Source organism: Rhinopithecus roxellana, chromosome 15 (genome assembly GCF_007565055.1).
Source record: "Rhinopithecus roxellana isolate Shanxi Qingling chromosome 15, ASM756505v1, whole genome shotgun sequence".
Lineage (NCBI taxonomy): Eukaryota > Metazoa > Chordata > Mammalia > Primates > Cercopithecidae > Rhinopithecus > Rhinopithecus roxellana.
In genome coordinates, this window is record NC_044563.1 from 78,138,810 (window position 1) to 78,151,653 (window position 12,844).

The 12,844-nt window shown below is 50.4% G+C and overlaps 1 protein-coding gene across 2 annotated transcripts in view; it reads right to left on the bottom strand.

Moving 5' to 3' along the window:
• Nucleotides 1-985: 985 nt before the first annotated feature.
• TMPRSS13 (transmembrane serine protease 13) overlaps nucleotides 986-12,844 on the bottom strand; it is a 28,233-nt gene continuing 16,374 nt past the window's right edge. For both annotated transcript variants that reach the window (XM_010367425.2, XM_030917219.1), the window contains 8 exons: nucleotides 11,905-11,997; nucleotides 10,928-10,971; nucleotides 10,027-10,189; nucleotides 8,870-9,042; nucleotides 5,947-6,045; nucleotides 4,282-4,424; nucleotides 3,978-4,130; nucleotides 986-2,599 (listed from right to left, as the gene is read on the bottom strand). In XM_010367425.2, the coding sequence (XP_010365727.1) occupies nucleotides 2,573-2,599; nucleotides 3,978-4,130; nucleotides 4,282-4,424; nucleotides 5,947-6,045; nucleotides 8,870-9,042; nucleotides 10,027-10,189; nucleotides 10,928-10,971; nucleotides 11,905-11,997 (895 nt within the window). In that variant the 3' untranslated portion in view covers nucleotides 986-2,572. The remainder of the gene's footprint in view (nucleotides 2,600-3,977; nucleotides 4,131-4,281; nucleotides 4,425-5,946; nucleotides 6,046-8,869; nucleotides 9,043-10,026; nucleotides 10,190-10,927; nucleotides 10,972-11,904; nucleotides 11,998-12,844) is intronic.

Sequence of the window (12,844 nt, forward strand, 5' to 3'; positions counted from 1 at the left end):
TCTCCCTCTGATCAGAACACCCTTACTGGACTGTTACATGGATGCGAAACAAACTTCAATTAAGTTAAACCATTGAAATGGTGAGAAACTGTGGGATCTATTACAGTCAGTGTCACTCCTCTTAGGAATATAGTAAGCGTGGCACCTGCCACCTCCCCCATACCTTCTTGTGCACATGGAGCGAGAAAGGAATCGAAAGAAGGACTTTTCCTGGCATTGATATGAAAGACTAAAGCAATCAAGTTCAGGGTGTCCAGAGGCTGGATGCGTGTGGGGAAACCTGGAGAATCCTGTGCTTGTGGCTGGTGTGCTGGGGACTACGAGCCCACTGGTGAATGGGGGTACAGAGGTGGAGCTGGGGATTCACCAGTGGGCTCAGAATGGTTGAGGTCAATATGGTAAACACAGGAAAAGTGCAAGGCAAGAAGGGGTAGATTGTTCAGAAGAGGCCAGCGGGACCACCCATCTGATTCTCTTGGAAATAGCTGAGTAAGCTTTGGGGCTTCCTTGTCAACACACCTGTTGTTAAGCCAGCAAAGGCAGAAGTGGAGGAAGAGGAAGAGGGTAAGAACATGCCCTGGAGTGCCCTTCCCCTGCCCCCACCTGCTTTGTGAAGGTTTATTCCAAACCTGACCTTCTCTGTGAAGCTTCCTTGACATCTCTAGGTGTGGCTGGTGGTTGTTCTGAGCATGTTCCAAGCATGGTGTCCACACTCAATCACAGCTTCCATCACATTGGGTCATGATCCAGTTCCCTGAGGATACTGTCATGCCCTTTGTATCTTCTGGGCCTAGTATGAGTACCTGGCACAGAGTAGGTACGGATGCAGTTGGTGAATGGATGAATACATGAATGTATGGCTAAATGAGCAGAACCCAGAGACGAGGAAACAAAACTAAGAACCAAAACCAAGAGTGTCTGGGCACTAGGGTGGGCAACCTCAATTTGTTGCCTAGGGTACCAGTAAAACATCCAAAGACAGATATCTCAGGTCACACAACTTTTATTGCTGAAGACCATCAGTGGGGGCTGCTGCAGACAGGAATGTGGCCACCTTCCCAGTCTTGCTAACATTCCCCAGTGTACCTAGCCCCATGAGCCCCTGCCCAGCCTCTCCAGCCTGCTCTTCTGGGGCAGTCTTTCCCTTGAGTGGCCACGGCCTGCCTGAGCTGGGCTAGGCTGGGCTGATCTGCTTGGATCCTGCCTCTGAGAATCACAGCACCACAAAAGACCCTGACGGGCCCAAGGAAGGTGAGGGGAGCAGGGCTGGCAGAGGAATAGGCGCCCCAGAGAAAAGGCTGTGGAAGGCCCAGGCTTTTAGCTGGTGAGTCCAGGCACACTGATGATTTGCAGGAACATGGTCAACTTGGATCCTTCAGAAGGGCTGCCTGGAGGGCCTGGGACCACATTAGGTTTCTCTCCATGGCAGTTTTTATGTCAGTATTATGTTTCCGGAACAACTGAGAAATTGAAAGGTGGAGAAAGCTGAGAAGAAATTCCAAAGTCCCAGGACAGTCCCTGGGAATGAGAGATGCTCTCCACCTGGACCTCCCTGGGGCCCTTGGGAGCCTATGCAGGAACAGCATCCGTTTCTTCATGCCTTTGTCAGGGCCCTTGGATGCAGAAACAGTTTGTGGACCTCGTCATGTCGGATTTGCTTGCCAGTCCAAAAGAGTATTTGCTTCCCTGAGTATCTCCTAGGGGCTCCAGATGCTGTAGTGACTTGGGAGATGTCTATCCTGGGGACTCAGTCCAGTCTCTTCATCCAGTCCCTTGAGGCCAGAAATATTCTGTAGGATTCTTAAAATATGACACTTCCCATGAGTCCCCTGGGGGTCTTGGGCTGATTGATGCTAGCTGTCAAGGCTCCTGGAGTTTTTGGAGAATCTTTAAAAATACCCGTATTTTCATTTCTTAAATATAAAAATAAAATAAAATAAAACCCGCCCCAGCAGCTTGTGACCAGATGAGTACAATGAATCCTCATCTCAGTTGTCAGTCTGGTTAGCCATAGCACAGCTCAACTGCAGACATCTACGGCACCAGCAGGAGGTCTGGGTGAGGGCTCGATGCTTATAACGACAACAGGAGCAGCTTTCCCCAGAAGACAGTCCAGGCAAAGGGAAGCTGCATCCACCAAAACCTGCGATCCATCCCGGGACAGCAATGGCGTCATCTGGGTTGCTGGCATCTGTCCACACTGGGCTAGTCTGTAAGTGAGGGTCAGAGAAGCAAGAATTCCAGGCCCTTCCTTGGGCTCTGGGCTCCACCTCCTCCATCCATCTATGGACACCCCTGTAGGAGCATCCACAGTACTCAGGCTCTTGTCTCCAGGTAATTTCCAGCCTGGGATTTTGAGAAGAGTTGACAGCTCTGCTGGTTTCTGAAAAACTTGAGAGTGGCAATGCACACTATGTACACACACACACACACACACACACAGAGCAGACAGTGGAGGTGAGAGTCCGATGGTGCCTGGTGGCCATTAGCCCAGATGATGCCACACATGGCCAGTCACTGTAGCCAGAGTCTTCACAGCAGCCGGTGCTGTGCAGAGCAGCAGGCCAGCTGGTTAGGATTTTCCAAATCGCACCTCGCTCTGAGGAAGAGAACGGGAGAAGAAGGTGATGGTGGGCTGGGCGGGCGGGGAGCGCAGAAGCCCAAGGTTGGGGTTCAGAACCTATAATTCAGCCCAGCTGTCACCTAGCACTGCCTCTCCAAGGAGGGACAGTAAAAGGAAAGGATGGATGCAGGCTTGGAGGGCCTCTCTGCACTAGATTTCTGGAGCCTTCCCTGCTCCCCCTGTGTGAGCCCTCCCGTGTTCCCCAGGCAGAGAAGGGGAGGGCTGGCAGAGCAACCTCTGCTTTTCAGCTAAAGGCTGAAGGCCCAGAGAAGGCAGGGTCTCAACTGGGTCAGCAGAGTTGCAGGCAGACCCCTGGTTCCTGATGCCCAAATTCCTGCCATGGAGGGAAGCCTCCCATCACTCCACCGCCAGTGGCCTGTGTGAACTCACACCTCGGTCATCCCTGGGAGAGGAGAGTGACACTGGGGCCGGCACCGAGGTTAGGCCCACCTTTTATTCTTTACATTTATTTGTTTATTCATTCATCCTTCATTTATAACAATACATAGTAAATACCGAGGATATTCCAGGCGTTGTAAATGGCTGATTTTGATAGATCAGTCAGAGCTCTTCAGTAAGAAAAACGGAAGATGAGAAGGTAGAAGTGGGAGAGGGGCCTCTCTAGGGTGGATCAAGTATTCCAAAGGCCAAGGGCAAGGTAAGGTGCACACTGAAGAGTTTGTGGTTCAGTTTGACCTGAACAATGACTTCTAAGGCTGGACATAGGTTAAAGCAAGTCAAAAAACATAAAAGAAGTTTTTATTTTATTACTTTATACGCTTTTACGATAGTAGTGAGGCGCTGCTGAAATATTTTAAGTGGGAAAGGGAAAGAATTGTAGTTCTCAGGGAGCATTCTGGTGACAGCTGTGAAAGTTGTCAGAGTCAAAATGAAGTCCCTTGTGTTTTTTAAAAAAGGCAACAACAAAAAGAAAATAAAAAAGACTCCAGCAAACAGAGCTGGGAAAGGCCATGAAGAGCGGGTTCTCATGCATAAATGCTTGATAACAAAAACCATCACAAAACCCTCTGCAGAAACTGAAACGTTTTCAAAGTCCATTGCAACCTTACACAAAAAATTACTTCTGGGGGAATATCTGCCTAGCAACTGCCTGCCTAGCCTCTAGGCCCACCCTTTTGCAACTCTCTGAGCTCTGTTTTGAGGGAAGAAAAGCAGGGAAAGAAACACAGGCAGCTGGGATTGACCCCAGGCATCACGTTTGACACTGTCCAGAACACCCCGAATATGAGACTGCTGAGGGGATCTCTGCCTACACCCTGGGTGCTCCTCCAGGGTCCCCACCTTAGGAAGTTCCCAGGCTGCTGGGTGCAGTGTCCTGGTGCAGGGATCTTACCTCCATCTTGCTGTAAATCCAGGGAAGAACTTCTGTCACTTTGGTGTACACACCGGGTTTGTTTCTCTGGCCACAGCCTGTGCCCCAGCTGGTGACACCTGCCAGGTACCAGCGGTTGTTCTGCTCGCAGACAAGAGGCCCCCCGCTGTCTCCCTACAGGGAAGAGGGGGCACATGTGCAGGATGGGACAGGTAGTCCGTAAGCAGGAAAGGGTGGGGTCCCAATTCCCACATCAGCCCCAACACCCCAGCCTCCCCCATCCCCAGGGTGCTGGGACCTGAGCCCCACCCCCAGGTACCCTCACCTGGCAGGAGTCTCTGCCCCCACGAAGGTCCCCAGCACACATCATCCTCGGGGTAAGGTAACTGTCATAGACCAAGTAGTCATTGCATTTCTTGAAGTCGATGAGATTGACCTGCACCTCCCGGAGGAAGGGGGATGTCTTGTCTTCAGTGAAGTGGGGTGGAGGAGACAGAGGATGGAAAGCCAGTGAGATTCTGGATAGCTTCCTGGTGGTCCAGCTGCCACCCCAAGACCTAGAATCACAGCCTCCCGGGAATGGAGGATGCCATGGCTGTGCCTGGCTCCGACCCAAGGGAGGCCCTCTGTGATTGGACATCCAGGACATATTGACACACATGCCCTCACACAAGACACAGCTCGCTGCACGTGAAACAGAGACATCCATGTACACAGACACACTCACAAGCCTATCAGGCTACGCGACATGTTGCACAGCACTTGCCTACATTTAAAGCACCTGAATACATGGCTTTGTTTAAGCATCTGAATACATTGCTTTGTTTGTTTTTGGAAGCTATGTGTCCTAAAGAGAGCAGATGGTATTAATCCATTTACAGGTGGGGAAGCCTGGGGCTGGAGAAGTGACCTGCCCACAGTCATACAGCTAGTAGAGTATGGAGACAAGACGAGAAGAAGGCTGTGCCCAGATCAGTCATCGCTTTGCCTCACGGAGGGAGGGAAAAGCGGTCCCAATGCCTGGCAGTGCCCTGAGTCTAACTGCGGGGTCATCCTGCTCAAAGTAAGCCATCTCACAGGACAAGGCACTCTGTGATTGGGATGATGTAAAAACAAGACCACTTCATCATCTTGTTTAAGGCCAAAGACAAGGGCATCTGCAAATCACAACAGTACCAAACATCCCCCTCTCCTGGCCAATATGAGTGACTGCTGCTTCCTTACCGCTTAGAGCTCCTAGATAATTTTTTTTTTTTTAATTGAGACGGGTTTCACTCTGTCGCCCAGGCTAGAGTGCAGTGGCATGATCATGGCTCACTGTAGCCTCAACCTCCCTGGGATCAGGTGATCCTCTTGCCTCAGCCCCTCTCGTAGCTGGGACTACAGGCACACACCACCATGTTCAGCTAATTTTTCTATTTTTTGTAGAGATGGGGTTTTGCCATGATGCCCAGGCTGGTCTTGAACTCCTGGGCTCAAGTGATTCTCCCACCTTGGCTTCCCAAAGTGCTGGGACTACAGGTGCAAGCTACCGTGCCCGGCCTCTAGATAAGGTTATTAAGCTTCCCAATCACAGAGTAACCTCTGCTTCCTGACACCATCCAATTTAGAGAAAAGTCCTACGTATTTGAATCCTCCCCAAGCCACCCAAATCCTATGAGCAGTCCTCTCTGACACGCTGTTGCTGAGATGCTCCATGGTTCTTCATGGTGTGCTCTCTCTCATTGCAATGAGCAATGAACTCAACTGGTTCAACCACAGCAGTTTTCTAGGTGGTCTTGACTGGAAGGCATTGTCACAGCGACCGCACCGGCATATACTCAGGTGTCTATACACACACATTCACACCCAGGCCCATGAATCTGTATACCCAAACTCTCATTAACATAGGTTCTCATCTGTATACCCAGACACATTGCTTACACGCACTCACGTATACACACACATGCACATGAATACACACACACAACCAAGCATCTTTGCCGCTTACCATCTGTCTCCCTGGTCTTGCCAAAGCCTGTGATCCAGCAGGTCTCATTGAGGCTAAAGGTCTGTCCATGCATGGGGAGGCAAGCAGGGTGGATGTGAGCTGCAACAAGACCTCCAGATGTCAGTGAAGGAGCAAGTCTGAGACTTTCAGTAGGGGGAGGAAGAAGGAGCAGAACCACTCTGGGGGCAAGGAGGAGGCTCCTAGAGCATTAATCCTTGACTCTAGAGTGGTTCTGAATCCTCCAGAACCTTGGACTGACCAGACACGAAACTCGATCACTTTATCAAAACCCACTAGCCTTTGGGGACTACCAGAGGCTGAAAGCCATTCTGATTTCAGTGGTTGCCCTGTGGTCAGATGCATAAGCCTTGGAAGCTCCCTTGTACAAGCTGATACTGGGCAGCTGAGGGTCTCTCCCCACAAAGAGAGTCTCTCCTGGCAGAGCCTCTTCCATGTCTTTCCATTAGAACAAGGAACAGCAGCAGGCTAAGACCCAGATATTATGACCGTTGCCTCTCAGCGGTATGTCCAGCCTGGTCTGGCGAGGGTACCCACTGGTTGTCCAGGGCCCAGCACAAGGTAAGAAATCTCTCCAAACAGGAAACACATTCCTAGAGACACAGACCACAGAATGCCTGCTAACTTGATCCCACACTCAGAAGTATTATATTTAGAAGTCACTGTTATATATCACTTCATAAGCTCTGAGGACTGGTGTCTCTAGGGGGACCAGGGCATTGACCAACACACCTGAGTTTGCAGGAGGAAAATATTAGTTGATAGAATGTTTGCAGTATTCTCTACCATTTGTTATATTCACTGCAGTATTCTGCACCTAAGACAATGCCTGTCACATATTCAGTGCTCAATAAATGTTTAAAAAGAGAAAGAGAGAGAAGGCAGGAAGGGTAGATGGGAAGGATGATTTTAAATTCTTCTCCCATAAATTGGAATTAGGCTTTAAACATTGGTGTCTACCCTAGTTTTGTCTGCTAGAGAGTAAACAAAAAATAGATGAAGGAATAGCATGCATTATTAACAAAAATGCAAAATAGGATTTCTTTTCTCTGCCCCTTTTTGAGATGTAAAGTTTTAAAAACATGTAACACTGATATATGATCCATTGTTACATATTTCACTGTTTTTTATGGGGAAATTAAATTTACCAGTGAACTTTCACAAACGAAAGTACTTCTAGTGCTCTACCTGCTAAATGAGTTTAAGAAATCTTAAGAAAATCTGCACTGATTTATAAACCAAAAATCAGGGCACATGTTCTGGCCACAGGACTACATACATCTGAGCTGTGATTCTCAGACTAAGGGTCTGCTTCCTGCCCAAAAGCCTATCAGAGTCTATTTGAAAAGCATACGCAATGTGAGAATAGCCTTCATTCGGTTTTAGAAACTATTTAGTTTTGGAATTTCAAATAATATTAAGGGGTGGGGGGTGGGTGAGAGGTAAGATTTGGATGTTTAGCCAAATACAGCCCGGGTTTGACAAGGTGAGAAGGCCTGCTCTGGTCCTGCAGACTGTGCTCTTCCTGTGTGCTGAGCGGCAGGGCAGGGGGCAGCGGGCATCCCTCACCTCAGCCCTGGGCTCCACAGACAAGGCTGGAGTTGCAGAAGGGCTGGTGGGCGTGTCGTGTCAGGGCGTGGCTACTAGTGGGAGTGACGCTGCGTGGGCGTGGTTCTGGGCTAGCGCTGCCCAACCGATCTCTTGCCAGGGATCCTCCTCCTCACCCCACTCTGATGATCTAACTGCTCTGACTCGTGATAGACACCGCCTCCACAATTAATGTGCGAGGAAACACCAGCTCACAAGCTCAGAGCACGAGAATGGCTAGACTAACCAGAGAGTCCTCCAAGGCTTCCAGAAATCCCGGTACTCCTCCTCCCTTTTCCACCTGTAAAACTGCTTATGCCAGGGGGCTCTGGCTCCATTCTTCAGGATCCTCCCTGAGCCCCCATTGCCTGTCTTCTCCAATCTTTTCGGGACCCACCTTGGCTATCCTTCCTCTGCTGAGCTTCCCCAGGATGATTAGTTGCTCCCGCCTGTGCCACCATAGCTCCCCGCTCACCCAAAACATCGCATAATTGACCTCTACTGGTCGTCTTGGTGTATGTCACCCATTTTATTTCTATTTGCAACTGTACTATAGGACTGCCATATAGTAGACGCATAGTATTTGATAAGTGAACAGATGAGTGAATGGATGAATGAATGAATGAATGAAGTCTTCTTTGAGGTCCCCTGTCCACAGTGATCATCTGAGAACCTCTACATTTCCTTTGTGTAGCCTCATTTGGTCCGTAGCAACAACGTTGTAGCAATTAGCTGTTTGAATGTGTACTCAGCTTATGTTCTCGACTGCAGGGTAAGCAATTTGCCAGTCTAGAGCCAGGTGGGGAGAGCATTGCTTGGGAATCAGATCGACCTAGTTCCAGTCCCAGAGCTACCACCTATTACTTGTGGCCTCGGGTAATTATCTCTCTGTAAAGTTCTATTTCCTCATATGTCAAATGAAGTTCATAGTAGTACCTGCTCCACAGGGTTGGTTGTGAAGAGTAAATGAAATCCTACGTGTAAAATGCCTACCATAGTGTTTGGCCTCTAGGTGCTCAGTTAATATCAGTGAAAGAATTCAATCTATTGATTAAGATCAGTACCCAAGCACTGACTCTGTCATCAATTTGTAATGTGAGATGTGTCATTTGGAGCAAACTTATTTATAGCCCTTGGGCTTCGGTTTCCCTAATTATACAACAGACGTGTTCCATGTAAGGATCTTTAAGGGTCTTTGACTTCTGCCATGCAGACGCTTTGGGGCCCACATATGAGTTGACAGATGCTGGCAAGCGCGAGGGCTGCAGAGGGTGCTGGGGCTGGGGGACAGGAGAGCGGGGAGTGCAGATTCACTCACCGGACAGGGTCAGGGGCTTGGACAGCCGCATGAGGGCGATGTCATAGTCGTCCTCTTCGTCAGTGTAGTTGCTGTTGATGATAATCTCCGCGATGGAGGCTGCCTCAGGCAACTGGTGCAGGTTGCTGGTGCCCGCATACACCTTCCAGCCCTCCAGGACCTTCTCCCGGGTCCTGCAAGAGCCACAGAGGAGCGTGGTCCATTACCTGCCTGGCAGCGTTCACTGGCAGCATCAGCTTGGAGGCAGGAGGATGGATAAAATGACCTCTGGAAGGAACCCTCTATCTTATCACTGGAGCCAAAGCAATCCCTCACAGCCCCTCAAAAATTATGAGCTTGCAGCTCTGCACCTTACAGTAATAAAGAGGGAATGATGAGTAAGACCTCTGTGTGACACTCACCCCCCACTATCTCCTCTGCAAGTCACCAAGGATCAAATAAGAGTCTTTGACTTTTGCCATGCTGAAGCTCTGGGGCCTTGATATGAACTGACAGATGCTGGCAAGTCACAGGGCTGCAGAAGGTGCTGGGACTAGGGATAGGGGCACAGATTCACTCACCGGGCAGGGTCAAGGGCTTGTACTGATAAGATCTCAGTATTATTACCCTCAGCAAATTCAGACAGGACAAAGTAACATGCTGAACTCATTATTAGAGAGGCCAGTGCCCCTGAGGCCTGGTCTCAGAGCTCTTTCCTGCCCACCAGCCTGGGCTGTGGGCCCCCAGACACTAGGTCAGCTGGTGACTGTTGGAAGCTGATACAGTGCTCTCCCTGCAATCCCTAGCCCTCAATTTCTGGGATAACTAGGGGCTCCTCTGCTATGCGTTCCAGTTGCAGGAAGCAGCAACAAACCCAAAGTCTTTTGCATTTCATCCTGTTCTTCAGGGGTCGGCTCCTAGTCCCTCTTCCTGCCTGCCTCTCTCCCTTGGGGCCATCAATGGGACTTTCTCATCCTTGGGCCTAGCTCAGAACAAACACCCCCGATCCACACTCTCAGGACCAAGTGAACACCCAAGCTACACCAGTGCCAACTGGCCCATGGGGGCTGGACTCACACCCAGAGTCCTCCTCCACGAAGAAGTCAATCTGCAGCCAGTCCTTCCTGGTGGTCCCTGACCTTGGACAGTGTCAAATCACCTGCCTCTCAGGCACTTACACGAAGAAGCAGTGAGCGGCAGTGAGCACCCACTGGGCGTCAATGAGCGTGCCTCCACAGATGTGGGTGGTGCCGAAGTGCAGACTCACTTGCCAAGGCCACTTGCTCTCCGAGGCCAGTGCCCCTCCCACGATCCGCCCGGTCATGGCCCTCAGTCCGCAGTCTGGGGAGAAGGAGTAGATGTACTGTGAACCCTGCTTTTCCCAGGGTTCTGTCCGAGTTCCTGATCAGAATGCCTCTGCCGTGCTCCCAGGGCCAGGACAGGCTCAGGCAGCCCCGTCCTGAAGGGCACCCACCCTCCCACAGATGGGCTTTGCTCCCTTATCTGCTACACACAGCAGTTCCCGTGAGAGCATTGCCACCACATGGTGGGGTGGTTTCCTGGGATCATTCAGTGGGAAGTTTGACCCCAGGCAGGTTCCTCTTTCTTCTCCTTTACTCATTCTTTCACTGATTTGACAAATGCTTTCTAAGTGTCTCAAGCTTTGGGCATTGTGCCAGGCATTGGGGTCACAATGGTAAGTCCCAGGACTGCCATTAGGAGCACAGGAACGCAGACCAGTTCTAACGTCACCCTGAATTGACAAGCATTATAATGGGGGTCTCTATTGTTTCTAAACATAGGAAGAATACACTTCCCCTGATGCACGGGAGACTCAGACAGCTTCCCTGGAATAAGAGGTTGCTGGGCTGAGCCCCTGCCAGAGTCAGGAGAAGGGGAAATGTTATCCTGGGTGTACCGGTGCCTTACAGGGACTCCAGCCCTGAAGCAGGCCTGCTGACTAAGACACTGTTCCTTACTTGAACTCCAGTGCCAAACACCTCCCTTGGAGGAGTTCTGCCCCTCTGCCCTTTACTCCCACACGACATTGACCACAATCCAAGAAGAAGAATATCTTACGGGAACACTGGAGAGAGATATACCGCTGGGAAGGGCATTCAGACCTGCAGGAGGAGACACAGAAAGTGGGTAAATGGTATATTAGCTACCTCCTCCAGGAAGGCTTCCTGATTGATTCCTGCTCAGTTCCTATCCTGTTTCCAAGGAAGCTACCCTTTGCACAGGAAGCAGGAGATTCTGAGCTTCTCCTTCATGTGTGACACTCTCCCTTCCAGTGCTTTGTCCAGAATGGCAGTGGTTTAGTGCAAATCATCACTCATCCCCTCAACTAGTTTTCTTGTGGCAGATTGCAGACATTGGCCCAGATCCATGTTCTTTGAACTTAGGACTTCGTTGTCCCAGCATCTTTTCACGGCTAAACAGATGGCCTGGTGCTCCTCTGACACACTTCCTCAACGCAGATGCAGAAACCATGCAGCACAGAGCAGGCATCCAGATGCAGCAAATTCACATCCCTTCCTTCACCATTACTTCTCTTGGAGCCTGGCTTCTTCTCTGCCCTCTGCAGAGCAAACAATGCCAGCTGGCAGAGCCCCCAAACCTCCGATGCTTCCCACATGGCCCTCCCTGTCCCTGACACCTGCACCTGGCAGCCCCCTACTTCTCTACCCTGTCCCCAACCCCAGTGATGCTTCTCCCGCCCCAATCCAGTTCCACTCCCTGCAGCAGCTCTCAGTCCAAACACCTGGTTGACTGGAGGTCCCGAGGCTCGTGAATTGCCGCTGACAACCAGGTAAACTCTCAGGGGCACCCCTGATCTCCAATTGCTCTCAGCACTGAGCCTCAAACAATAATTTTTAAGTCAGGAGGCAGTTTGGTGAATAAGGACTGTTTCCGAGATGCCCCGAACACTCATGGTGGACTCCTGGAGGCTGGTTCCTAGAAAAGCCAGGGAAGGGGGCTCCCTGACTCAAAGACCCCCTCCCACTCGCTCCTTCCCCTGCTCACAAACAGGCAGCCTGCCTGCCCCACCATACCTGTGGAGGCTTTCCTGGATGGTGAAGTTGTATCTTGAGATTGAGAAGCTGTTGGCAAAATCCCTGTGGGCGACCTCGGTTGTCCGGTAAGCACTACAAGGGAGGAGAGGGGAGAAGAATGAGCCTCCTGGAGACAGGGTCATCCCAAGTCCTCCACTAGGCTTACAGCCCCACCAGCCCTGCTGACAGAGGCCAGACTGTGATGGTCTGAATGGTGGCCAACTCCTCCAAGCAGCAGTCAAGGCCCGATAAAGTGCAGCCCCCCCCCCCACATATTCCACCACTGCCCCTATCTCCCCCAACTCCCCTCCAAGACCCCCAGCCCTATGCACTACTCAGTGTTTCTCAGAGTGTAGACTGGTAGCATTACCATTGTCTGGGAAGTTATTAATATTTGCAATGCTTCTGAATCAGAAACTGGGTGTGGGCCCAGTGATCATCATTTTAACAAGTTCTCTAGTTATGCTGATACGCACTCAAGTTTGACAAACCCCAATCTAGCCCTTTTCTATCCAAACTGTGATCTATGAATAAGCAGCAGCAGCACCCCCCAGACCTATTGAATCAGAGTCTGCATTTTAAAGAATCCCAGGTTACTGAACTGTACATTAAAGCGTGACAACCTCGGGGCAAGCCTACTGAATCTCAGAACACAGTGTGCCTAAGAATCACCTTGGGATGTTTGCTGAGCAGGTTTTAAGTCCTAATCCCAGAGATTCTGATTCCAAGATGCATTTTCACAAGCATGGCAGGTGATTCTAATGTGTTCTACTCTCTGTGTGGAATTTATATATATTTCTAGAACGTGGTACACCCCTGCATGTCACCCTGGCATGACACTTTGCATATGCTGCTCCTCTACCCAGAGGGCCTGTTCCTCCCTTCTCTGCTCTTTCCACCAGTGCAGTTAGGCACCCTCTCCACTGTGTGCCCTTAGTGC